Source organism: Rhinatrema bivittatum, chromosome 1 (genome assembly GCF_901001135.1).
Source record: "Rhinatrema bivittatum chromosome 1, aRhiBiv1.1, whole genome shotgun sequence".
Classification (NCBI taxonomy): domain Eukaryota; kingdom Metazoa; phylum Chordata; class Amphibia; order Gymnophiona; family Rhinatrematidae; genus Rhinatrema; species Rhinatrema bivittatum.
The window spans coordinates 616,631,968-616,659,913 of NC_042615.1; the positions used below are offsets into that span (position 1 = coordinate 616,631,968).

The following is a 27,946-nucleotide window of genomic DNA, read 5'->3' on the forward strand; positions in this document are numbered from 1 at the left end:
GCAGCAGCCACCGCCTCCTTGAGCCAGCGTGCGATGGTAGTCTTGGACGCCTGCCTGCCCTTTCTAGCCCCAGACCAGAGGACAAAGAGATGGTCGGAGAGTCGAAAGTCATTCGTCACCTCCAAGTAGCGAAGAAGCGCTCGTTTGACGTCCAGGCACCGGAGCGTCCCAGGGGCGTCCCCTGGGAAGGCTGGAAGCTCCACCACCTGGTTCATGTGAAACGAGGAGACCACCTTCGGCAAGAACGAAGGAACCGTCCGCAGGGAGACCCCGGAGTCCGTGAACCGCAGGAAGGGCTCCCTGCACGACAGTGCCTGTAGCTCCGAGATACGCCTTGCCGAGGCTATTGCAACCAGGAAAATCGTCTTCAAGGTGACGTCCTTGATGGAAGCGTGACGCAAGGGCTCGAAGGGGAGCCCCCCCAGGGCTCTCAGCACCAAGTTGAGGTTCCAGGAGGAACAAAGAGGACGCACCGGCGGCCGCAAGTGCTTAACTCCCCTGAGGAACCGGGATATATCCGGATGAGCCGACGGATCCGGTCCGCCGGAGGCGCGAGCCAAGGACGCGAGGGCCGACATCTGCACTCGGAGCGAATTGTAGGAAAGACCTTTTTCCAGCCCATCCTGCAAGAACGCCAGGATGTGTTGACGGGAAGCTGCTGTCGCGAGGGCCCCCCCGCACCGAGCACCAAACTTCAAAGACCTTCCAGACCCTCACGTAGGCGACCGACGTTGAAGTCTTACGCGCCCTGAGGAGTGTGTCCACCACGGGAATAGTGTAGCCCCTGTTCAGGAGCGCCCTCCTCTCAAAAGCCACGCCGCGAGACAGAAGGGTTCCGCCTGTTCCAAAAATACTGGGCCCTGACGCAGAAGCCGTGGAAGGTGCGCGAGTCGGAGTGGACCGTCCACGGACACGCCGAGCAGATCCGCAAACCACGGGCGCCGCGGCCATTCCGGAGCCACTATGATGACCTGCCCGTGGTGCCGTTCCACCCTCCGAATCACCTTTCCCACCAGAGGCCAGGGGGGAAAGACATAAAGTAGAATCTGAGTGGGCCAGGGCAGAGCCAGAGCATCGATGCCTTCCGTGCCGCGCTCCCTTCTGCGGCTGAAGAACCGAGGAGCTTTGGCGTTGGCGGCGGACGCCATGAGATCCATCGCCGGCGTCCCCCACCGACGGGAGATCAGCGACATCGCCTCGTCGGAGAGAGACCACTCCCCCGGATCCAACGCTTGACGACTTAGAAAGTCCGCTTGAATGTTGTCCACTCCGGCAATGTGGGATGCCGCCAGCTGATCCAGGAAACGCTCCGCCCACGCCATCAGTCGCGCGGCCTCCCACACGACAAGGCGACTCCTGGTGCCCCCCTGTCGGTTGATGTATGCCACCGTTGTCGCATTGTCTGAGAGGACTCGAACCGCTCGCCCTCTGATCAGAGGCAGGAACTGCACCAGGGCTAGACGAACCGCCCTTGTCTCCAGGCGGTTGATTGACCAGGTAGACTGATCCCCTGTCCACCTGCCCTGCGCCGAGCTCCGGAGACACACTGCTCCCCAACCGGACAGACTTGCATCGGTAGTGACCACTACCCAGTCCGGCGTTTCCAGGGAACATCCTTGAGCTAGGTTCATGGGGTCCAGCCACCACCTCAGGCTGGACCGGGCGGCCGGGGGAAGAGGGAGAATCGCCTGGTAGTCCTGGGAGACTGGTTTCCATCTCGAGAGCAAGGACATTTGCAGAGGCCTCAGGTGTGCGAAAGCCCAGGGCACCAAGCTGATCGCAAACGCCATGGAACCCAGGACTTGGAGATAGTCCCACGCCGTGTGAGTCTGCAGAGACGCAAACCGGACGATGAGATCCCGCAGCGCTTGAGCCTTGTCCGGACGCAGGAAGACCTTGCCCAGAGCCGTGTCGAACCGTGCTCCCAGGAAATCCAACTGTTGGGCTGGCCGCAGACTGCTCTTGCTGAAGTTCACCACCCAGCCAAGGGACTGAAGGAAAGATACCACCCTGTCGACCGCCGCCCGTCCCTGCGACAGAGACTTCGCACGAATGAGCCAGTCGTCCAAGTAAGGGTGAACCAGAATGCCCTCCTTCCGGAGTGCGGCCGCTACCACCACCATAATCTTTGTGAAGGTTCTGGGCGCGGTCGCCAGGCCGAAGGGCAGCGCCTGGAACTGAAAATGTTGACCCAGGATTTTGAATCGAAGGAATCTGTGATGGGCTGGATGAATAGGGATATGTAGATACGCTTCCGTGAGGTCGAGGGAGGCTAAGAATTCCCCTTGATGAACCGCCGCAATGACAGAGCGGAGAGTTTCCATGCGAAACTTGGAGACCCGGAGCACCTTGTTGATCTCCTTGAGGTCCAGGATGGGACGAAAAGCTCCGTCCTTTTTGGGAACCACGAAGTAAATCGAATAATGCCCCGAGCCCACCTCTCCGAAGGGGACGGGCGAGATGGCTCCCAGGGTCAGCAGCCTGTCCAGCGTGTGCTGCACCCCCTGTCGCTTGAGGCTTGACCCGCAGGGGGAGAAGACGAACCGATCCCTGGGGGCCCGCACAAATTCCAACGCGTAACCGTCTCTTACAATATCCAGGACCCATTGGTCCGTGGTGATGTTGGTCCATTCCTCGCGAAACAAAGCGATGCGACCTCCAATACGGGGCAGCGAGGAGTGGACTGGCCTGACATCATTGTGAAGACTTGCCTGAGGCTCCCTGAGTCGAGGAATCCCTGGCCGGTCTGCGACCCCGAAAGGGCCGCGTCCACGTTTGCGACCTAGTGGAAGGTGTCCTAGGGCTCTGCGTCCTGGCGCCTCGGTAACGCCTCTGGGCGCGGTAGCGATTCCTGGAAGATCCAGAGTACGAACGAAAACCACGCTGCCGGTCCTCAGGCAACCTGTGGACCGAATTTTCCCCCAGGGTCTTGATGATCTGATCAAGGTCTTCACCAAAGAGAAACCTGCCCTTGAAGGGCAGAGCTCCCAGACTCGCCTTGGAGGAGGCGTCCGCTGCCCAATTCCTGAGCCACAGGAGTCTTCTGGCAGAGACGGCTGAAGCCATGGTCCTCGCCAGGACCCTCAGCAGGTCGTGCAGGGAATCCGCCCCGTAAGCAATGACCGCCTCCAGACGGTCAGCTTGGGCTGCCTCCTCGGGCGGTAGCTGTTGCGAGGTGAGGAGCTGTTGCACCCATCGAAGCCCGGCTCTCTGAGTCAGCGAACCGCAGATAGCCGCCCGGACCCCCAGCGCCGAGACTTCGAAGATCTTCTTGAGGGCGACCTCCAGCTTTCTATCCGAAATGTCCCGCAGCGCAGTGCCCCCTGTGACCGGGATAGTAGTTCTCTTGGTGACGGCGGACACCGCTGAATCCACCTTGGGGACCTTGAGCAGGTCCAGAAAGTCCCCCGGAAGAGGGTAGAGCTTGTCCATCGCTCTGCCGACCCGAAGGGACGCCTCCGGGTTATCCCACTCTCGCACAAGAAGATGAAGAAATGAATCATGAATGGGAAATGTCTTCGCTATGGGACGCAGCCCTGCCAGGACAGGGTCACCCTTAGAGGTAGCCGAGGCCACGGAGGGAGCCGGGGGCCCCAGGGGTTCCACGGGAGGGTCGAGGTCCAACTCCTTGAGAACGTGGGGAATGAGATCCGCCAATTCCTCCTTGCGAAAGATGCGAAGGACCCGCGGATCATCGCATTCCAGGTGCGCTGCTAAGGTCAAATCGTCATCCACTTGTGACACTGGGTCACCCCCCAAGTTTGGCGAGGGTGTCGGGCCCCCCAGGGAGAGAGGTATACTCAGTGGCAGCCTGGTGCCGCCCCCTCCGATCCCCGGTACCGCCGCCGCAACTCCCGAGGGCCTGAGAGCCTTGGCGGGGGGAGGAGAGAAACCTGCCCCCCCCTGAGGGCTCAGGCTCTGTAGATACGCCTGGTGCATGAGCACCACAAAGTCCGCTGAAAAAGAGAGCGGACCCGCCGAGGGAGAGGGCAGTGGGTCCCTGGGGGGTCCGGATGTGGAAGGCAGAGGCCCCGAGTCTGAGGTCGGGGGGGCTGAAGGCAAAAAATCATCTGTGGGCTCCTCCGCGTCCGAGTCCGCGCTGCACTCTAAATCTAAGATGGCCGCCGCTCCCGCCAAAGACGGGGGCGGGGCTAGCCCTCGAGGCCCGCGGCGCTCCGGGCGCGGTGGCGAAATTGTCGGCGGGGAGACAACGACCGCATGGCCCGTCCCTCGAGGCGCCCTGGCCCGGACCGCCGCAGGACGGACAGCGCGCGCGTTGCATCGCGCGAGGGTAAAGCGAGTGCAGCACACCGGGAGGAACCCCCCCCCCCCCCCCGGGAAAGCTTGAGATCGCGGCGCAGGAAGAGCGGGCTCGCCGTACCCTCAGCCACGCGCCCAAACACCCTCAACCCCGGGGACGGCAGGGGAATGGGACCTCCGTGCCGTCTGCGGCCCTGGGGAATTAAGCGTCGCAGAGCCGCGGGGGGAGGTGAGGCGCCGCGACGAGGAGGAGGGGAGAGGCTGGCCCCACCAGCATCCACCTCAGAATCTTAAACCTGCGCTGAAAAACAAAGGAACACAAAGTAATAAAAAGACTACCCCCAAGCTTACCCCTGAATCACAGAGAGAGGTAAAGAAACGAGGTAGGAGGCAGTCCTGATGGCAGTATGATCAGAGGAGCCAAGAATCCCCGGCTCCCTTCTGACAGGAACAAAGATTTCTTTTTTTTTTTTTTTTTAAATAACTTGATCCATCAATAAAGAGATAAGAATAGTAAGAATATACAGAGTAATAAACCCTAATCTGGGGACACAACGAGATCCCCTCCTCACATCTGCTGGAGTCAGAGAGATACTGAGGATCTAGGAGGGTGCACCAGTTTATATACCAGCACCCTCGAAGTTTTACTCTGACTCCATCTGCTGGACGGGGGACATAACCCACCGTCTGGACTGATCCTGTACGTACAGGGAACATCCGTTACTATCTAGATTCCTTAAAGGTCTTCTACATTTACGACCACCGATCTTTAAACCACTGATACCATGGAATCTTAATGTGCTTCTCGAACAACTAACACTACTTCCGTTCGAACCCTTGGAATCTGCGCACATGAAGTATCTCACCTGGAAGGTAGTGTTTTTGGTAGCCATAACCTCAGCACGACGAGTCAGTGAGTTACAGGCACTGGTTCACTACGAACCGTATTTACAGTTTCACCATGACAAAGTTGTCCTGCGAACTCACCCTTCGTTCCTTCCAAAGGTCATTTCCACGTTCCATCTCAATCAAACTATAGACTTACCTATATTTTTTCCAAAACCTCACTCAAACGACAGGGAGCGCTTGATACACACCTTGGATTGTAAAAGAGCATTAGCATACTATAAAAGAAGAACATATTCTCCAAACAGGACATCACAACTGTTTGTATCATTTAATCCAAATGCTCCAGGATTGGCAGTAGCAAAGCGTACAATAGCCAGCTGGATCATACAATGCATCAAGTTTTGCTATTCCAAGAAGGGAACTGCTCTCCTTTCACAGCCCAAAGCTCATCAATTGAGAGCCATGGCGACATCGGTGGCGCATCTACGCAACGTTCAGCCAATAGATATATGTAAAGCGGCCACTTGGTCTTCGCTACATACTTTCACATCTCACTACTGCATAGATAAACAATCCGCAGGGGATGCGATTCTGGGACAAACCATTCTGCACACAGTCGCTAAGTGATCTACGACTGCCACAATAACGTCACGCTAAAGGAAATACAACAGCGTGTAATGGAGCTTGGGACTCCCATACAGCATGGCTAATTCAGCCCTGCTATCGACGGGAAAAAGCAAGTTTGCTTACCGTAAATGGTGTTTCCGTAGATAGCAGGATGAATTAGCCATGCTGACCCACCCGCCTCCCTAGCAGTCGAGATTCCGCGATACGCTCTTGCTTAAATACAGACTGAGGAGAACAGATGACTACTGCGCGGGAACCCACGCGCAGCCGCAGAGGATCAAAGATCTACACTCTGCTACAAAGCTCCGCCTTCCTGGGGCCTGATTGACAGTTCCCATACACCATGGCTAATTCATCCTGCTATCTACAGAAACACCGTTTACGGTAAGCAAACTTGCTTTTACTCCTCCCGATGCAGAAAACTGCTGGGTGCCCAATGTTCACTTAACACGATACATTTAACTACACCGCGAGTCAAGGGCTCAAGAGAAATTTTAAAAAAGTGTCCTGTTTGGTTCCTACCTTTATTTTTAAACATCTATTGCTTGCGATGTTTAAGAATAAAAGTATAATGTAACGGCTTGCAGAGAAAAAAAATTCTGGATGCACAATAATCACACTCCAGGCCAATTTCGATCCTTGCTATCGTACTTGTATATTTGGCATCTAGAAATCAACCTGAAGCGGGGTAAAATGGATGCTCGTATCGAGCACCTATTGTAATTGTGAGGGCACAGGCACATCTCTTGGGCACCCCTTAGAGCACTAAGGACGCATAGTTCTTCCCTAGTGCATCCATTTTAAAAGCAGCAGCTCATTAAAATATAGCATAGGGCACCCAGGAGAGGTGGCTGTGCATGAATTAGGAAAACAGGCACTCAATATGAGTGACCATTTTAACATACTTCTTACTGCATCAGCCTGTGAATGTCACAAGCATTTAAAAACCTTCTTGTTCCAAGAAGCTTTTGGAACAATTGACTAAGATTTGCTCAAATTTATTTTCATTAATAAGAGTTAAAGATGATTATATTTTTAAATTTGTATGTATATTATAGCACCACAAATGGTCAAATGTGCAAGATATAAAATTTGATGGATACCCATGACACAGCATGTTCGGTCACAGATCCATTATTCTGGTACATTCTAACTGAGCAACTGTAGTTGACAGACCATTAAAAAAAAAAAAAACAGCCAAAAACTCTGCTGTTTGAAATGGTTTTTGAAGGACACAACCCTTATGCTATTTTTGGAAAAGGGCAGTTACTGACTGAGATATACCTTGGTTTGACCATCTAGAGGTACAGTCTGCTCATTATGTGGTGTTATCTTTTATGTGATTTTATGAATGTATTTTTGTGACCTGCCTTGAGCAAGTGTGGGGCATAAACAAGTTAAATAATTAAATAAAATGGGGTATGAGCTGTGATAGACGGGGATTGTACTCCTGCTAATTTCAGTCATCGTCTGGGGTCATGGGAATTTTCACGTGCTAAAACGGAGTCACCCTGGCTAAAGGTCTGAGAAGCTCTGATTTAAAAGGTGCTGAACAAACTTGAGAGCTCTCATTTGAACCCATCACCAGTAACAGTCCTTAACCCGGCACTGCCAACCCCCTTCCTTAGCGGCAAGACTGCATTCACCCTCCAGCGCCGGAATCTAAAACAGGTAATTACACACGGTTGTCTCCATCCCAGTGCCCCAGATTTTATAAATACGCGAACCACCAACAAACTCTTATGTCCAGCAGTCCCGCTAACAGCAGTTCAGTGAGAGTAATTGTGCAATCTTCCCCTGCCATCTCCTGTCTCCAGCCAATAGTGTGGTTCACCACAGTTAAAATGCTGTCTCTAAATTAATTTAATGTAGAAGCATAATCCTTAACCGCTATCCCATCAGGAATGTTCCAGAAATAACTCCAGACAACGCCGGCAACCTTAAGAGTAAAAACTAACTACTTGACCAGCGCCTAAAAGTCAAGAGAAAAATGCGGCCAGCAACAAGGAAGTTCCTGCACGCTAAAGATTAAGGTTTCTATAATAAAAGGAGGAAAACCTTTCAATTTATTCTTATGAACAATCGTATCTCCAATAATAACGCACCCACCCCTCCCAACCACAAGCAACGAATGAACCGTCCCCCAGGAAAATGCCAGAACCTGCACCTTCGCTCACAGGCTCCGCCCCGCCCCACGCCCTCCTTTCTTGCTGGAGCACCACGTATGCACATCCAGGCCCTGCGGAGCCGGAGGTAATAACCGCTTCCGGGTCATCGAGCAGCGGCTTCCGGTTTGTTTTTTTTTCCGGCACGGAAGAGACTGGGTGTCCGAGTTCTTTTTCCGCTATTGGTGCCACGCCGCCCCAGCCGCTGCCGCCACTACTGCATCCGGGGAACACGGTTCTTGGTGAGTGAGCGCCGCCGGCGTCCCTGCGCGCACACCGAACCTCTCCGTGCTCTTCCCTCCCTCGCGCGTGCCCCAGCTCGCGCCCCCTTCCCCTTTTGCTCTCAGTCTCCCGGTGTTTAGCGCGTGCACTCTATTTTGTGTCTGTGTTGCAGCTGTTTGGCGGGTTTTGGTGTAGGGAAGCGTTCAAGATGCTGCCAATTGCGGAGCGCCGGCCTTTCTTCCCTGGTCTTTTGGTGCTGCTCATCTTCCTCCTAGGCTGGGCCGGAGCTTCCGAGATCACTTTCGAGCTGCCCGACAACGCCAAGCAGTGCTTCTACGAGGACATCACGCAAGGAACCAAGTGCACCCTGGAGTTCCAGGTATTGCCCGCCCTTGATAGCCCCAGGAAGGGAGCGATGTAGTTTTTAGCGGTGTATGTAAAGGATTTTTTTTCCTAAAACCCCTGCCCTTTCCGATGTGTTCGATTTTCTTAAACAATGCAACTTTTCCTTTCCTTGTAATACTCGTCACCGAAACTCAGAACTATAATTTAGGCTTCAACTTGCTGGCGCTGTCTGAGATCCGCTTAAAGTGATGTGTTGTGTCCTATTTTAAAGTGTTAGATCCAGGACATGGACCATATGCCTTCTGATACAAAAGATGAGATTGCCCTTCCAAACATTGATGGAAACATAGCAGAGCTTTCTGGTTTGGTATGTCAGTCATTTGGCACAAGTACCCACTCATGTCCAGTTTTCGTAATTAAGAGATACAAACCACTCACTAACCTACTAATCCTATATATTTTGCATAGTATATACTTGAGCCTAAAATGGGTTCAGCTTTTAAGTGTGTTAGCGTATGTTCAGTTGTGCTTTAATGTAAAACCTGCAAGCTCTGTTGTAATTCAAAGCCATGTAGAAAAGATTGCTGCAGCCCTTTGTGCTACTTCTGATTTAAGAACTAGGATAGTAGCTCTTCTGTGAACCCCTTCAGACACTAGTAAGTTTTTATAAGAGGCTTAAAAGATTTCTCCTATTTGTCAAGGCTAAGACTTTTGTTTCTAGTAGAAACACAGGCAATCATACAGCCAGTTGTCTGGCAGGCTACATGCTCCTCATTGGTCGGGTTAGCAGTGTAGGGTCCTGTCTGGAAAAGCCTGGCGATCTTAAAAGGTTGCATGATTTGGCATCAGCCAAACTAGTATTAATGGTTATTAGATTATTGTAAAGCTTTGTAGTTTAGACCTGAGAATGGAGGGATTTGGGGTGTAAATTAAATATTGCATAGACAGTCATGCAAGATGCCCTAAGGTGGGATAAAAGCAGGAAAATGACACGAACTGTCTTGATAAGGAGGGCTGTGTGGCTGGCAGCTGGGCTGTAGCTTTAGCTGTGCAGGAATAACTGGTCAAACTTGTTTGCTTTAGAAGGAAGACCAGGGAAGGATCTGATAGTATCATATAAGTATCTAATAAATCCTGCAGAAAGACAGCTGAAGGACTATTAGGACCCTTGGATGGTTCAAGCTTATGTTGAATTGTTTATTTTTATGTTTATTTTAAAGTTGAAGGGGAATACTTATTTTCTAGTATGAGTGATGAGACTTGAGTAGCTTGTTAGATTTTTAGTGAAACAATTTAGTTAAACGTTTTCAGGAATAAATTGTTAAATCATGTCAGCACAGGGAATTGCAACCAACAGTATCTAGAGAGTTCCTAAGAAGACCGAACATGATGGATGACTTTGTTTAAATCCTTTTGAATTTTCTTTTCAAAATATCTTTAAGATGCTGGCCTATGTAGGAAAATTGAAAACTAACACTTTTTGAAAGATAAAAATTATCCTGAGTTTGTTGTGTATCTAGAGCTGCCAGAATATGCAGAGCTGTAGAAGGAAAACATAGGTTAGTCCATTCAAGGATACAAAAATAAGCACAAGTCTTACAGGCCCAGTTGGAAAATTTTCATTGTGTGCAGATTTTTGTTTTTGATTAATATTTATCTTATTGTACAAACCTGTTAATTCAAATAAGTTGTGATGTTAGCACTACACTACAAATGGCATACAGTACAAAACAGTAAATTTAAAAGTTTGTTTAGAATAAAACAACCTGGACCGCTTTGTTTCAGGCCATAATCCCAAATATAGAGGAAGGCTTGTTGTATTTTCAAAAAGCCTTTGTGTGATAGTTTTGAGGCTGAAAATTATAGGCCATTCCAAGGTATTTATACTGTAATACAGACATGTCTATGCTATATTGAAGAGAAAATGTGATGAAAGACCAGTCTTGGTGTGAAAATGGAAGGAGAGAGGGATGTTTCTTGCTACTGCCAATGCTGTTTCCGACCCATTTCATTCCACTGAATCTCTCCTCCACAGGTTCAACAACATTGATTATGGCTATTCTTTCCAACTTCTCTGTTATCCTCTTCCTCCTGGAAATCTTGACTAGTTTTGTTACTGTTGACTGCCCTGCATGTTTATTTACTCTCCTGTGTTTCTTTGACTGTTGCCTGGTTTAGTTCCCATCTATCTAAGCTGTCCTTAGGGTTCTCATTAACATTCCTTGCTCAGCCCGCTGGGCCATTCCATAGGGTTCCAGTCAGGGACCCTTGCTCTTCTGTGTATGTTCACACTTTTGGCTCATTCGGCTGCTTTTATGGTTCTGCTCACTATTATACTGACAGTGCTCACATCTTTCTCCCGCTCACATTGTTCTGCTTTGATGTCAGCTCAAGCCTTCTTCCTGTCTTTCTATAATAATTTTTCTGGATATGCTCTAACTTCCTAATGCTGAATTCCAGCATGACTAAAATTCTTTTCTTGGCCTTGGTTCAGATCTCATGCTTGTTCCAAATTCTGCCAAAAATCCTTGAAGTCCTTATTAATCCATTTCTCTGTATACACTAATAATTCTTCTATTTATTCTTCACTGCACAATATCGATAAAATCCATTCTGCCTTGAGTGTTAATATATTTTCTGTACTTTGCATGTCTCATTGTACTTGTAGCAGCCTCATGTTCTGATCTTCCAGGTTCTACTTATCATTCACTTCAGAATTTGGTTGCTCAACTTTCACCAAACTTGCTACCCTCAATCATTTTGCATTTTTCTCTTCACTGGTTATCAGTCAAACAAATTATTTTCAAGCTCACAGTCTTTGTCTAAAACTGGCTGCAGAATATGAGCTGGCTCTGTAGTTTCTCTCCGCTGTTATCACCATTCTCTGCATCTCTTGCTTTAAAGAGGATACTTCTTACTCCATGAGCCTGCTCTTTAGAGTGTATTACACTTAAGATGCTCTCTTGCTGTCTTTTATGAGCTGAAAACTAAGCTTCTTAAATGTACAGTTCCACAAATGTAACTCCTCAGTTGCCGCACTTCGTTTTTCCTTTGTACTATTAAATATGCCTATGTTTCTTTGCTTATTAAGGTGAAATGCCCTTTTATCAATCCATTTGTCGTCATCTATGGCTCTTAAATGTTAGGTATTTCTGATATTAAAGGAAGCCCAATCTTATTTAGCAAATACTAGAAGAAAGCATGTCAATGTGACTACATCAATGGTTTAGATCCACTAGAAAAAAGGGATTTTAACTGAATAATTTCTGAGATTGCACTCTGAAGAAATGGGCTGTTTTCCCAACAGACCGTGTTAGTTTGTGTGCCTAAACTTTCATGGTAGCTTGGACAACAGACCCTGGGATGCGGGGCTTAATTTGCAGGGGATCACCCGGAACAGAGTTTGCTGCTTCTTTTCAGACTTATCAGGAAGAGCAGCAGGGGTGTTGTGCTCCAGGCCCTCTCCTCCAGCCAGCCAGTAGGGAAGGTTGAACGTGGAGCAGAGAAAGAAGAGAAAAGCCATATGCTCCCTATTTCAGTCCTTCCCTTTCTATTCTGTAGGGAATAGGAATAGAGTGGGTGAGCCTGAAGAAGGCACTGCATAGCACAGGTTGAATTAGCACAGGTTTGAAACCTTATGAACAGTAATACCAAACATCGAGGCTTTAACCCTGGCCTTGATGAATGGCACTCTGCTCATAAGTTTTAAATTTGTGCTAAATGAATTCACCACCTCTTTGTGTCTGTTATCTAGGGCTTCATTTCTGGTGGAAAAACCTAGAGCCGTATTATGCCACCCTTTTTTTTTTTTTTCTCTGATCCAAGTAGCAAAGTAGATCTGACAATGTAAATCAGTTCTGGCACTCCTGAAGAAACAAAGCAGAGCCAATAGTGGCACAGATCATTTCTTCCCTGCCAGCCCTTGAAGGAAGTGGAGCAGAGAGTATTACAGCTGCTTACCTTGAGAAGGGAGCAGCTACGTGGTCTTGATTTTTGTGCGATTGCCCAGTATAAATGAAGAGACTGTGAGGGAGGGCAGCCAAGGTCAAAGACACACTGGGTGAATGTCTGTCAGCCCCACTGCTTCTAGTGTGTGGGCTTCCTGGGCTCCATCATATCTGCCCCTGGTGACCACATGGGAGGGGAAGGGGCAAAAGAGTGAGGGGATTTGTGGAAGGGGGTGAGTTAATGATGAAAGAGACAGATAAGAAAGTGAGGGAGTGGAGGGCAAATGAGCAAGAGGATATGAGGGCAAAAGAAAGCATGAGTAGATCAGAGTATCTGTGAGTTGTGAGTGAGGGGATGGAAGGGATTGGAGTGACTGAGGTGTAAGTTTGATGATCAGAATTTGGAGGGTGGCAATCAGAAGGGGATGGGAAAAGAATGTATTAGGGGAGGGGTGAATTAGAGCATGAGGTACTCTCCCTCCCACCCTCCAGGAGGTAAAGAGCAGGCCATGCTTTTGAATTCTAGTGCCCCCCCCTTCCTAACTCCAAGGAAGCTAAGGAGAGCAGCCGGTACACACTAGTCAGCTCTCATCCCCCAAGGCAGAGGAAAGCCAGCTGTTTCTGGCTCAGAGAGGAGGCCTGTGTCTTACTGGCAAAGGAGAGAGGCGGAGACTTGCTGGGGAGGGTGATTTTCCCAGGAAAAGGGCTTGAGGACCTCCAGGATGTAGGGGGGAGGGCTCGAGGGCCCAAGAACCTCTGGGAAATTCATGGGGGGGAATGGAGAACCAGGATCTCCTGGGCAGAGGAGGAATAAGTGGTGGTGAGAGGGACCTCATTCTCTCTACCTTCTTCCTCTTTACATCAATGATCCCCCCAGCTCTCAGCAGTATTCAGAAATGGCTGAGGTTTAAGCAGGGCTGGGGATATGGGATCCCTGGTATAAGGAGGAAGAGTGTGCTCACAAATGTTTGAGCGAGGGAGTTTATACTTGGTCTTAGCCCTGCTTCCCTGCACTGCTCACACCTGGCCCAGCTCTGCTCCCGCTTGTCTCCCTTCCCACCATTTGACTTCCTTTTTGTCTAAAAGCAAGTCCTGCTGGGATGCCTTTCCCATGTTTGAAGCCCACAGTGCAAAAGGGCTGCCATGTCTTGGGCCTCCATTAGTTCTTCAGCCTGCTAGCATTGCTAGTTTTGTAGATTGTGTAAAGATAGGGCGGAGCCAAATATAATGACAGGGCATTGCTAATGCTGATGTGGCACACAACTGTGTAAACAATATTTAGACAAGTTTGGTGATTTTATATCTAATTTCATCAGATCTTCCAAGGGAAGTCTTCATTGTATTTCATATTTTTAATCTTAGAAGCAAAACAGATAAACCTGACTCATCTGCCCTTCTTATAGATGCTTATTTGATTTTTTTTTTTCACTTTTTTCTCAATCAAGGATTCTCTCTGCTTATCCTATGCCTCCTTAAATTTCAGTACCATATTTCTTCCTGCCTCTGGAAGCTGTTCCCCCACCCTCTGTGCCTACCGGTAAATGCCGAAATTCACACGCTTTTACCCTTGTTACATTCCTGCACTGCCTAGGCTAGCGTTCTTGTTGCTATTTTGCACTTTTCAACACTTGTAGAGTGACTGGAGGAGATGCAGAAGAATGCATGAGATATATTTGCATATAGTGAAGATAGGAAGGTTGTTAATGAATTTGGCCATGGGGCAATAATCAGCACATGATTTTAAATGATTAAAATCCAAATTTACTCATATAAATTGTTTTATTGCCCCCTCCCCCAGTAGAGAACAAAATATATATTTCATGTATATTCATTAGGGATGTCTTGAAAAAAAAAAGACATTGAGAAACACCTGTAATGTAACTTGCTTTTCATTATCTGTAAAGCAGATAAAACAAATAGTTGAATAATTGAATTAAATATAGAGCATCTATCAAAAAATCTCAACCGGCTTATTACCCAAAAAAATTTTTGAAAAATACTTAGCCAATAGAAGGTCACTCAGATATTCAACCCTTCAGATATTCGACCCACGGGTTGAATATCTGAAGGGTTGAATATCTGAGTGACCCACGGGTTGAATATCTGAAGGGTTGAATATCTGAGTGACCCACGGGTTGAATATCTGAAGGGTTGAATATCTGAGTGACCTTCTATTGGCTAAGTATTTTTCAAAAATTTTTTTGGGTAATAAGCCGGTTGAGATTTTTTGATAGATGCTCTATATTTAATTCAATTAAACTTGAATAGTTGATAAAAAAAATTAAAAAGATAAAAAAGTTAAAATTGGCATATTGGACGGGAGACAATAAATGATTAAAAGCTTTTTGCTCGTAGGCTGACTACTGCCTGCGGCCCATTGAGGGCGAGAGACAGCGGATTAAATCCTATTTTGAGCATATGTCGATGATATTGTCTCTAGTCTGAGTTAATGTGTTTATGGCAAATAGTTTAAAATACTATTTCCCTCTCTAAAGTTACCACTTTGTAGTGAGTGATCATTTGAGAGGTGTTTGCTTCTGTTTAGTGATTGAACAATTAACTATTAACATGAGAAAGGGATATAAGTGGAAAGGGGTTTGGGAGGGGGAAATCAGAGAGGGTGGAGAGCAAGGTGGGGGTGGGATGCAAGGGGATGGGGATTTAAGGGGAGGCGCGGATGAGAAGGGGGGTAGCTGAGGTAGAAGTATTCATGTGAAACAGTCGGACAGGGTGACTTGTAATGGGAAACGTATGAAACGAATTAAATGAATGCACATCCCTAATTTCTTATGTTCTTATGACTGTAATGCTGCCTTGCAGGCTTATATTGCCAGGTATCTTTCTAGAGGAGCATTGATTGTAATTTCTGCCCAAATATGGGGGCCTGTCCTGCTCCGGCTACCTTTGATGCCTTAGACTCTAGCACTTGAAAGAGAGAGCAGAGAGTTCTTTCTGCACCATAGCTCCCATGTAATGGGGCAATTTAGCATTTTTGTTTTAACTTTTTTTTCTCCATGGGAAGGGTGTACATGCTATCCCCTTCCAAGCAACAGAAATCCTACTCAGTCATAATAGTGCTTGGGCAGTTACTGATAAAAAAAATCCTGGCCATGTTGTTATCTGACTGCTGCTGGCAGTGGATTTCTGATGCCTCGTGTGTTTGATCACATACAGGCCAATGAAATATTGGCACCTGGAAAATGGGTGCTCATGATTGACCTCTCCAGGGCACTCAGTGCAATATGCATTTGGGCTGCCGCAGTAAAAAGGAGGCACTAGGGGAAATTGTGCTCCCCTAACGCTGCCTCGGCAGCGGGCACCCAGGAGAGGTGGCTGGGTTAAGGAAAGGGATGCTTGAGTTTACGAGTGTCCATTTTCCTAACTTGTAAACAGCCACAGGTTAGGAAAATGGGTGCTCATGTGACCACTGGCACACTTTCTTTTTTTTTTCCCGTTTTTTGTTTTTTATGTTCCTCCGACTTAATATAGCCACAGGGCAGTCATTACATTTTTTAGGGTAAAAATGTGTGAGTTGGGCACACATTATTTTATTTCTTTTTTTTTTTTTTTGCATTGGGAGAAATAGCTAATAGCCTCCTCAACACGAATTTACATGTGATGAGCGCTACTAGCTGCATGTGTTTTGGGCGCGCTAACCCCTGTTTTGCGTTGGGGTTTATGGGCTCGCAGCCAGTTGAGTTTTGAGCCATGCGCTGTGGCCAGTGCATGGTATTGCATCGGCCTAATACTAATGGCCAAATCAGTTTTTTATGGCCTTCTACCACACTGATTGCATGTAACACGTGAGCTTGATGTAGTAAAGTGCTACAGACTTCTCACTTGTATGGCATACAGTGCATTCAGAAAGTATTCAGACCCCTTCACTTTTTCCACATTTTGTTACATTACAGCCTTATTCTAAAATGGCTAATATGCATTTTTTACCTCCTCAAGCTACATACAATACTCCATGATGACAATGTGAAATCAGGTTTGTAGAAATTTGTGCAAATTAATTTAAAAAAAAAAAAAAGGGGGGGGGGGGGAAATATCCCTGCAGAATGGGTAATGCCTGCTTCTCATCATGTTGCACAGTAACTGGTTTGAGTTTCCTGAATATGCATTATGGTCTTTTTGGCAGGTGATTACTGGAGGTCATTACGATGTAGACTGCCGCCTGGAAGATCCAGATGGTGTTGTGCTGTACAAAGAGATGAAGAAACAATATGACAGCTTTACCTTCACTGCATCCCGGAACGGGACATACAAATTCTGCTTCAGCAATGAGTTTTCTACTTTCACCCACAAGACGGTCTACTTTGACTTTCAGGTTGGAGAAGATCCTCCCTTGTTCCCTAATGAGAACAGAGTCACCGCGCTTACTCAGGTAAATAGTGATCAATGCAGATTTAAAGCCTTGAAGCTGTACTGTGCAGATCGGTGCTTCCAGTGCCCCATTTAGTCATCCAGTTTCCCATCTGGCACTCTCCTGGCCACATGAGGGAGAAAGGAAAATAACCACCAGCGGCTGGTAGTCAAAGCTGCCCAAGCTTCATGGCCTCTTAGAAATGTTTTAAATGGGTAATTTTAAGCCAGTTTAAGAGTAATCCTTGTACAGCACCCATCTGTGCAACAGTACTTGGTAAAGAGGTATTTAGCCACTGTTCGTTTTCAAAGAGGCCTTGCAACATGAAAGAGCCTCTGTAATTTAGGAACATGGGGTATAGAAACTATAGGGGGAAGGGGCTGCTTCAGTGTGGTGGGATATGAGCAATGCAGGGAGAGCGAAGCCATGGCCTGGGAAGCGCTGGTAAGGTGGCTCTTTTCAGTGGCCCTACTTGTGTGCATAAAAGCAGGAACTTTTCCTTTTCCATTAAACATACTTTATTTTTCCCCTTCTCCTAATTGGCCTGAAATATCCCCAGGTAACTCCAGGAACAAAAACCTTTTTTTTCCCCCTTTCTTTTGAAAATGCCCATGCAGTATATCTTTTTCTAATTAAGGGAGTTATTTTCCAATTCGTGTTATGGCTTTTTTGCATGCGTTATGGCCTTTTTTGCATGCGACAAGCACCATAACGCATGGTGCTATGCTAATTTTTAATAGGGGAGGAGTCGGGGGCGGGATTTTTGGAAAAGTGAGCTGGCTTCGCACAGTTTTATTACCGAAAATAATTATACCTTTTTCATTGGCGTTAAGCTGTGCGATATGCCTATAATGCAAATTGCGATTTTTTTTCACAGATTGTTTTGGGCATTTTTAGGCTGGGGAAGGGCCCTGAGATGGGGGGAAGGATTGGGGGAGGGCCCTGAGATGGGGGGGGGGATTGGGGGATTGGCCCTGAGATGTGAGAGGGGAAGGGGAGATGAGAGAGAGCCTCTGGGGGTGGCACTATAGTAAGCAGCTATTTATGCTACTATAGAAGGCCCACCTAGTAACTCAAGGTGAGGTTTAGGTGGTAGTGTAGGGGTTAGAGGCCACTTTTATATGCAGAGTGAGATGTACGAACAGAACAGTACACTCTTGTGAAGATTTGAGGTCCTTCGGAGTGAAGAAACTCACACGAAGATGAGATTTGTACAGTGTGCTCTCAACCAAGCTTGATGGTACCCAGGTAGAGAGTCCATCAAGCTAAGTTGCACAAATCTCCTCTTTGGTTGAGTTTCCTCACTCCGAAGGACATCAAATCTTCACAAGAGTGCACTGTTCTGTTCGTACGTCTCACTCTGCATGTCAAAGTGGACCCTAACCCCCTACACTACTACCTAGGCAAGAACTGACCCCAATTCCATATTTCTACTCTTAACTTCTTTACTAACTGCCAGTGTAGGGGTGATGCGTGGCCTCATGGCATTCTCCAGTTCACTGTGCTAGTGCTCTTTTTTTTTGCCCATTTGCAAACAGAGTGCTGGCCTTTCTTACCAGCTGCAGGTTTTGTGGTTGCTAAATACCAAGTTTGCCCTGTTGCTTTGTGGTACACCCAGATGCCATGGTGCCTCAGTCTGTCCTCCAGCCAAGTCAGGGCTGGCAGTTCAGCTCTATGGTACCCAGAGCTTCAGTCATCTTAGTCCAGTCCATTCAGCATTAAATAGACTAGATGGTGATTAGAAGTAAGTCACTTTGGAATTTTTTGCTCTGTGGGGTGACAACATGATGTCCAGGGGGAAGTAACACTTCTGAGTTTATGGCTTTAGGCATTCTAATCCTTTCTTGGTCATTATATCCTTTGGAGGCCACTGCAGCGCCTCGGTACAGTTAATATTAAGTATTGGATGCTTTTGTAATGATTGAGGAGGACCTTTGGTAAAGCAGACTAGCAATTCCTTACACTGCCTACCTATGCAGGTATGCTGTGTTGCTGGGGATTTATCCAGAAAAATAAAGAACTCAATGTAGTGTGATGACTGACAGTGCCTAACGTTTTACCACCTGCCTTACCTGGAAGGTTGAACTAATTATACCCCTCCTAAAATGCTGGGCTACTTGCCTTGGCAAGTAAATAAATGTGTGCAGGGGAGAGGGAGAAGCCTTGGGCAAAAGCTTGTGACTGGCAGCTCGTGTGTCTTAATCCAAACACACAAGCCTTGTGGAGGAGACCCTGTACCGGGCAGAAATGAGAATGCATAGAAAGAAAGAGAAATAGCAAAATAGTCTGTATTCACAGCACAGCCCTTTCCTTTTGTATCTGTTTAAAGTATCCTGCTTCTTGTAGTATCATAATTCTTTTGGCAGATTAGATACGTAAAGCTTTTTTTAAATGAATGACAGATTGTTCCATTATTCAGCAGCTGTGCGCCTGTCAGCGTATAAGATCTGCTTGATATTAAAGCACGGATGCTTGCTACGGAAGGGACCTTGCTTCTTTCAGTGCTCGTGTCTGCTCTGCCCAAATACCTTATTGGTCGTCTTGACAAATATCTTGAAGCGTCTAACCAAATTGTTATTATAGATCAAGTCCATTACCCAAAGGATATATTCTTTCACAAGTATTTTGCATGTGGAATGGAACTGCCAGATAATTGGGGTTTTAGTGTACTGTTTGGTGTACTGCTGCAGACTGGAATGGGCTGTCCAAAGCCTCCATGTGAAGTAATCCCTTTGTTTTCAGAACTGGTTGTTCTGAAATAGCGGCATGCGGGATGAAGAAACAGTGAAAGCAAGGCTAAAAATTACAGACAGGGTGATTGAAAGATAAGGAGAAATACTATATTTTCAAGCAAATGGGCTTCAAAAAATATATTTTTTAAGATGACTGCCATTAGAATAACCAAAATTGTTTATATTCCTGGTTAGACATTTGTTTTATTAAAAATATTCTTGCAGAGGGCATGCCGGTGGAGGGGGGAGGACGTTTTAAAAATACTTTGTGCTTAGCTTCTCGCAGTGTATTGAGAAGTATTGTTCTTCTATTGTATGGCTCCTTCCTGGAGCCCCTGCCCTCTGCAGGAGCCTTACCAGTTCTTGTAGAGCAGGATCACGGCACAGAGCATGAACTCTGGGATAGGAAGTCCTTAAAAACAGTATGCATCCATATAAACGCCACACACACACCTTCTGCTTAACGAAATAATAAAACAGAAAGGAACCTAGCACTGAGATTGGAGGAGTAAGTGGCAGCAGATTGTGTAAAAGAGATAAAAGGCACATTATTTGAATCTAGTTGCCACTTCCAGTTCATGTCAGGATTTAAAAAGAACTGTCTGCAAAATGTGTGGTGTTCTGTGCCTGGCATAGACTTGTATGATAGGTAGATCACCCAAATTGAAATTTACACAAGATGGAGAAAAGAGCCTGGAAGAACAGCTAAATTAACCCTGCTTTTTTTTGTATGTGTGTGTGCAGATGGAGTCTGCCTGTGTTTCGATTCATGAGGCTCTGAAGCCCGTCATTGACTATCAGACTCACTTCCGTCTGCGGGAGGCACAGGGCCGCAGCCGAGCGGAGGACCTGAATGTGCGGGTGGCGTACTGGTCCATAGGGGAAGCCATCATCCTGCTGGTAGTGAGCGTTGGACAGGTGTTTCTTCTTAGAAGCTTCTTCTCGGATAAAAGAACCACCACAACCCGTGTTGGGTCATAACCAACCCTGTGGGGTAAAGTCTCATGCACTGTGTACACTGTTGTCCAGAACTTTAAAGATTTGGTAATATTTTTACTCCTGGCCCCTGCCATCATTCTGAAAAGTTGCAGAAAGAGGGGTAGGTACACTTTTTTTTTTTTTTTTTTTTTAATTTGACACATTAGGAGAACCTTTGGGACTTGTTTGCCATGTCCAAGTTAAGTAGAGGAGCTTGATGTTGATTTTCCTTTTAAAAAGCATAAGTATGTTTGATTTCATTAACAATAAAATGGGGGGGGAGAGGGAAAGCCAAAGCTATGGAGGCAGTCACTTGCTTTTAAGTATTGGAACGTAAAATGGCCTGAATTGAAATTGCCTTGTGTGGTGAAGCTTGTTTTTAGGGTGAGTGCCTACAGTTCTATGGATGAAAGCAGCTGCCTTTACAGCGGGGGTGCCAACTCCAGTCCGCGGGAGCCACAAACAGCTCTGGTTTTCCGGATGTCTACCATGAATGTGCACGTGAGGTTTGCCTGCACTGCCTCCGTTGTATGCAAATCTGTCTCGTGCATACTCTTGATTCATATCCTGAAAACCAAGCCTGTATGAGGTTCTTGAGGACTGAGTTTGGCCACAACTGCTTTATATTACTGGGTTTGATGTATTGTGTAAAAAAACAAACCATAAGCTAGTCTTCATTTTTAATTTGTTGCAAATTGTTGGCCTACGCATGGTAGCTCCTGAGTAACCCAAGTTGCGAGCATAGACCGTACTAAACCAAGGCTTATGCTTAATGACCTGTGGGGGATTTTTTATTTTTTGTTTCCTTTGTTTTCTCCCTCCCCCCTCCCCCCAACTCCTTTAAAGACACTCTTCCTTTTATTAAAGAAACAAAATCAACTACTATTCCTGATAATTTGGAGGGTTTTTCCTGACATGATCTAAGACAGTTTCAGGAAATTTAAACCACTTCTGCATTCTCATAAAGACAGAAATGTTTTCAAGTTTATTTTTATCATCTTTGAGACAGAAAGAATGACCAGGGTTGTTAATATTTTTTCAATCACAGAAGCCCTCCACACTTAAGTGTCAGCATAGTGAATGAACTCTGCTGCAGGCTAGGACTGCCTGAAAAGAAGGAAAGCTATGTGCCTTGGGCTTGGCCAGGAATGCCAGCAAACTTTGTTAGGCTCCTGGAACTTCTGTTTTGGCACATATGCAATTTAATTTCTCTCTTTTAAGAAATTGTGCTCCTGCTTGAAGCTGGGGGATGCTGCCTTGGGCTGTGCTTGCGTGTTTTGTTTTGACGGATGATTGCACTGGACCAGTGCTTCATCAGGCACTACACTACATTACTGCAGGACTAATCTAATATAAAAACAATAGCGCATCTCTTGTAGATGGTCCAGGCTGCTCCCATGCTTGCGCCTTTTTAAACAGATTTTTGCCAGCTCTATAAAGCACCTAAAAGAGGATTTCAGACTGGTTTAGATCAAAGTTGTATGAATTGAGCCTTTGATTCTGAAAATTTTGAAAGGGGTAAGGAGAGCATGGTCTCAGAATTCTAAAAGTTGATATAACTGAGCCAAATCCACACAGTAGCACAGTTAGACATTTTTTCCTATGCATTTATCATAAAAAAGGATACTGTTATTGGTCCATCTCTTACTGATGGGCAAAGCAGACAAATATTCTAAATCCTGCCAGGGGGCCTGTAGCCAGGTAGAAAATAATAAGCTCCTCTCAAGAGAATCTGGATTTACCAGTACACATTTTACAGCCAGTAAATACTAGAATATCAATTGAAACTGCTTAATAGGCAGATTTCTCAAGATTATGTGGCAAACTTGTATAATTTTGCATAAAACGTCACCCCTCTGACTATGCAAAAAGTCAATTTTTTATCAAACCATTCATATTGTTTTTAAACAATATTTAAACTATATACAAATTAAAAAAAATGTACCAAGTACAAAAAAATCAAGATAAAACACAAGTTATGAACTTTTAAATTGTGAAATGTCATTTTGTTTTGAATTGAAATGCAAACATCCTTTTTTTATTTTCTTGAGAAAGTTCTTGCCTTTCCAAGTACACAAGCTATTCTCTACTAAAAATGCTGGCAACGTCGTGCTCTTTATTACACAGGAAGATATGTGTACATATATTGGATGCATGGTAATGGATACAAAAAGGGATTGAATTAGCACAAATCTGAAACTTGCCAGCACTAATGTCAGTCATCAAGGCTTTTGTGAATTGAAATTAATGCCCTCTCTGCCAGCGAGGAGCCACCAGCCATTTCAGACTTTCAAAAACACATCCACGTCTTTGTAAGTGGTAGATGTTAGGCCACGCATACAAGTGCAAAAGCCTATGAATAAAATGCAGTTCTTCTAATGGGACATCACTCCATTCACGAATTATATCTAAATTCTTTGATTACTTTCTCCATCTACTCCAACCTCTCCTCTCCTGTTCCCTTCAGCACAGGAGAAGTGGGGTGGGGGGGGGGGGGAGGGGATTACAGATGGAAAGGGGCTGGATTAAGGAGCAGAGCGCCTCTGCTACAGCCTAAGCCTCACCAATTTCTACCCACTTCTATTCCCTGCAAGCCATTTCGAAGGGCAGAGGCTGTAGCAGGAGGAGAGAGAGCAGAGACTGAAGGAAAAGGTTGTTTAATTAGGAGGTGGGAAAGCTTCCAAGTATATTGATTCTGTGGCAGGTTATCAACTATGTGGCAACAAACAAATTACAAGGTTTGTCACACAACAGATGTAATCAGAGACCAAGAGAATGTTGCAGAAAGATTCCTGTTTGTACAATTTCATGAGGTGTAAATCCCAGAGTTGGCATCGTGGAGCAAATGGATGGTGGTTTTCTTTTATACCATAGCAATTATCACTTCTGGCAAAGTCATTACCTGCCAGTTAATTTTTGAGCTGTACAGAAGACTTCTTTCTAGAGCAAGAGTATCAGCAACAATTTTTTTTGTTGTTGTTTTGCTTAATTCATTTGGATGATAAGTCATTAGGATTCTCTTTTTGTAAAGAGCTTTGTTTCATTTCTAAGATTTTTTTTTTATTATTTTTATTTTTATTTTTTTTTTAAAGCTTCCGGGACATGCTTACTCCTTCTATTCTGCATCTTAACAGCAGATTGGTGTTTTGCTTTAAGGATACTTCTCAGGACATGGCATGGACAGACTCGACAGAGTTTTAAATGTGGGGTAAAATCATAATAAAGTACCTTTTTTCATTCCAAAACAGTGCAAGAGTCTAAATTTTAAAATATAGTAAGACAAAAATAAGTCACTTAGGTGCAAAAAGCAAGCTTTTTTAAATTGTTTATTAAAACAACAAACAAGCTGATGTTTCTGACACTATCTTTTCAGCTTGCTAAAATCAGATTTATTTCTCTAATGTTGACAACAGACAAAATCTGCAGAATGGGGGTTACACATGGTCTACCACCCTTAATAGCACACCATTTATTTAGTTGGTTTTTTAATTGCATGTTTTCCCAGTTAAATGGACGGTTAGCATGAGTCTTGCATTCTGTTCTGCCACAAGTGACTTTCAAGATGCTCACACCTCTAGATACTTTAAATTCCCTGCTGACTGTGGCAGACCAATCCCTTCTCTGAAGCCTCCTACAAGAGTTGACTTCTGCAGTTCTGTTTTAAAAGGGCATTTGTCCTGCTTAGACTTCAAGACAGTTTGGGGAGTGACCCAGCTGCATGTTCTGTCCAGACCCAAGCAGCTGCTGGAAGCTTCTGCTACATGTCAGCCTTCATGCAATCTGTGATGCCAGTGGCTGTCTTTTTGCCACATGGGACAGGACATGCTAGCACCACTGCTGCCCATCTGCATGTCATTTGGTTCTAGTACTTAATGTCTAGCCAGACCACACAGCAACCAGGGTTGGATTCTTGAATTTTAAATGACACACAGTGCTATGCTTGGCTCTATGCCTATAAAGAAAACACTTGTTGATAGAAAGTTGTATATATTGTTGGGGGGTTTTTTTGTTTTTTGTTTTGTTTTTTTTAGAGTAGGTAATGCATTAGTAATGGGAGGGGTTGTAAATTCATAAACTGCAAAAAATCAAAAGTGTGAGGGGAATAGTCTTTTAGCATTAGTTTAGCAGTTAGGATTGAACATCTGTTAAAAAAAAAATACATAAACTATTACAAGAAAAAGTTAATTTTGTGTGGCGCACAAAGTAGCTACTCGGACCTTGATAAGGTAATATTTCAGCTGTACTGGACTGCAAAAAGACACCCTATATTTTACATATTCTTTGGATTTTTTTTTTTGTTTTTGTTTACTGAATTATTTTCATGCCCTCAAATGCCAGTTTCCATCTTTAGTTTTTCAAAAATGTTTAATGTTTCTCAAGTGAATAAGACAAAAATGTAAACCCTGTGAATACTGTATGGAAAAATAAAAATTAATATATGAATTGGATTTGAAATGCCTGTTTTCATACAAATAAAGATGTTACACCCATATTGGTTAATTAGTCTGTAATAGTTACTTTAAGGCATTAAAATACATTTTATATTATTTGACCATAACACTAGTCTGGACCTTGATTTTTAGTAGCTTTGGATGATATGATAATCTCAGAGGCAGCAGCAGGGGCGCTCTCTTTACCCTAATAAGATGTTGGCTCAGGAAAGTCACTTGCTATGCTCTTAACATTACTTTTTGTTGTTGTTGTAGTTGTTTTGTAATATGCTATGTCTGGAGATCACTCAACCAATCACTATTAGACTCCTAAATCCTAGTTAGTTTTTGAGATCTTCTAGCAATATCACTCACAACCAGGCCGATTCAATACGGTGCGCTCAGGCTGAGCGCACCATTAGCCCCCGTCTAGACGCGCATTTTCCACGCGCTAATATTTATTTATTTATTTATTTATTTTTAGAATTTTTTTATACCGGTGTTCCTGTATGAAATACAGATCACATCGGTTTACATTGAAACAGAACATAAATTTTGCCTAGAGGTATACAGTAAGGGGTGATAGCGTGGTGAAAATGCATGTCCAACCCCCTAAAAACTAATTGCGCCCGCAACATGCAAATGCATGTTGATGGGCCTATTAGTCCCGCGTGATACAGAAAGTAAAATGTGCAGCCAAGCCGCACATTTTACTCTCAGAAATTAACACCTGCCAAAGGCAGGTGTTAATTTCGGCCGGCACCGGGAAAGTGTACAGAAAAGCAGAAAAAACTGCTTTTCTGTACACCCTCTGACTTAATATCATAGCGATATTAAGTCGGAGGCCCCAAAAATAAAAAATTAGAATTCTAAAAAAAAAAAAAATCTGCCCACGGGATGGAAGCTGGGCACTCAATTTTGCCGGTATCCGTTTTCCGAACCCGGTCAGCGGGTTCGACAACCGCCAGTAAAATTAAGCATCAGCTGTCAATCCTGCTGACAGCCACGCTTCTGTCAATAAGGAAGCGCTAGAGACGCACTTGTGTCCCTAGTGCCTCCTTATTAGTGCAGGCCCTCATTTAAATACAGAATCGCGCACCCAGGAGAGTGGGCGCTTGACTCTGAGCACCGGCTCTCCTGTGAATTTTACTGAATCGGCCCGATATTGAACAGAACTGCTCCCTGAGGTCCTCCGTTTATCACTCTTCCCTCCTCAGAGCAGGTTCCATTTATGACTACTCACTGTTGTCTGTCAGTCATCAATTTTTAATCTATGCCACCACTTTGAGACCCATTCCCAGGCTTTTCAGTTTGTTTATGAGCTGCCTCCTATGCAGAATAGTATATAAAACTTTGCCAAAATCCAGATAAATTGCATCATGTGTTCTTCTTTGATCTAATTCTCTAATTAATGGTTACAGCAGTGGGCTAGGAACTAGGGAAACCAGGGTTCAAATCCTTGTGACCTTGGACAAGTCCCTTTACCCTCCGTTGCCTCTGGTACAAACTCAGAACCTGATTCACTAAGGATTTTTCTCATAGACACAAAATGGGAGAAAAGCCTTAATGAACCTGGCCCTTAGAGTGTAAGCCCTCTGGGAATAAAGAAATATCTAGAGCACCTGAAAGTAATCTGTTTTGAAGTGCCAAAAAGAATCTAAATCAAATAAATCAAGTTGAGATTTGTCTGACACGATCTTCCGCTGGTCACGTTGTCTTGGATCATGTAACCCATTGCATTGCAGATAGTTCACTGTCCTTTCTTTCTGAAGCATCTCCATTCGTTTTCCCACCACTGAGGTAAGGCTAACTGGCCTCTAATTTGCAGGCTCTTTCTTGCTGCCGTTTTTGTGAAGCAGGAGCCAACTGTCCTCCAGTCATGTTGCCCGTTCTGTTTCCAAGGATCTATTGAAGAGATCTTTCAGCTGAGCCGCCAGCACCTCTGAGCTCCTTAAGTATCCTTGTCCACGTCCAGTTTCACCAGTTCCAATCTTTCATAAATGGAGCGATAGCTACCTTATTTCCCCTCTGTGCTGCTATCAACCAGCAACGGCCTTCCTCCAGGGTCTTCTTTCGTGAACATTGAAATGAAGTGTCTCTAATGTTGCTGCTTTTTCCTCATCTTCCTCCATGCAATGACACTTGTCTCCTTTTTAATTTATTCATCTCTAGCCTTTCCCCCTCCCCCCTTCTCTGATATATCTGAAAAATGTTTTGTCACCTCCCTTTACTTCTGTGGTACTCCTTTCTTCCATTTGAACTTAAGCCATCCTGATTACTTTTCTTGTCTCTTTCAGCTTCACCAGATATTCTTACCTGTGAGCTTCTTTGTTTTGTGTTCCTATGTAAAGTTTGAATGCTGATATTTTTGCCTTTATTTTTTCAGCCACCTTTTCCTCTTGCTTTTATTCACTTTACATATATAAAGATTTGTTGACTTTGCCTATAGCTCCTTTTAATTTAGCCCACTGTTTCACTTCTCCCATCTCCTCTCGGCCTTCTAGATCCTCCTGAAGGAACTTTACCATTTTAACGAAGTCTGTATGTCTGAAATCCGTGATTTAGATTTTTTTTTTGTGATTTCTCTCTGTCTTAAGCCACTCTATCAAACTATATTGTCTGATGATCACTGGCGCTCAGATGAGTACCTACCCAGACAGAGAATTTAACTCCATTTGTGAGCACCAGGTCCAGTATCTCTCCTTCCCTTGTGGCTCCCATCACCATTTATCTAAGCAGAGACCCTTGAAAGGCATCCATAATCTCCCTGCTCCGAATCTGCAGCGGCAATAATCCAATCCACGTGCGGCAAAATAAAATCTGAAACGAGCAACACTTCCCTCGTTCCCGCCTTATGGATGGCTTCAGCCAAATCTCTCTCCAGTTCTGTCTGCGGCGGAGGCCTGTAGGCCACACCACTGTAAAAGGAAGTACCATTGTATTTTTTTTTAAGATAGCCCACAGCACTTCTTCTTTCCCCCACATCCCCTGCATATCAGTTATTAGGTTATTGTTTTTGACAAAA

General features: G+C 45.3%; 1 protein-coding gene across 1 annotated transcript; it reads left to right on the forward strand.

Moving 5' to 3' along the window:
• The first annotated feature begins 7,856 nt into the window (after nt 1-7,856).
• On the forward strand, nt 7,857-24,986 carry LOC115073113 (transmembrane emp24 domain-containing protein 7). The gene is made up of 4 exons (XM_029571291.1): nt 7,857-8,143; nt 8,296-8,502; nt 16,557-16,802; nt 20,258-24,986. Exons 2-4 carry the CDS (start codon nt 8,332-8,334, stop codon nt 20,492-20,494), a joined length of 654 nt encoding a protein of 217 aa, XP_029427151.1. The 5' UTR covers nt 7,857-8,143; nt 8,296-8,331; the 3' UTR covers nt 20,495-24,986.
• Nucleotides 24,987-27,946: the final 2,960 nt, after the last annotated feature.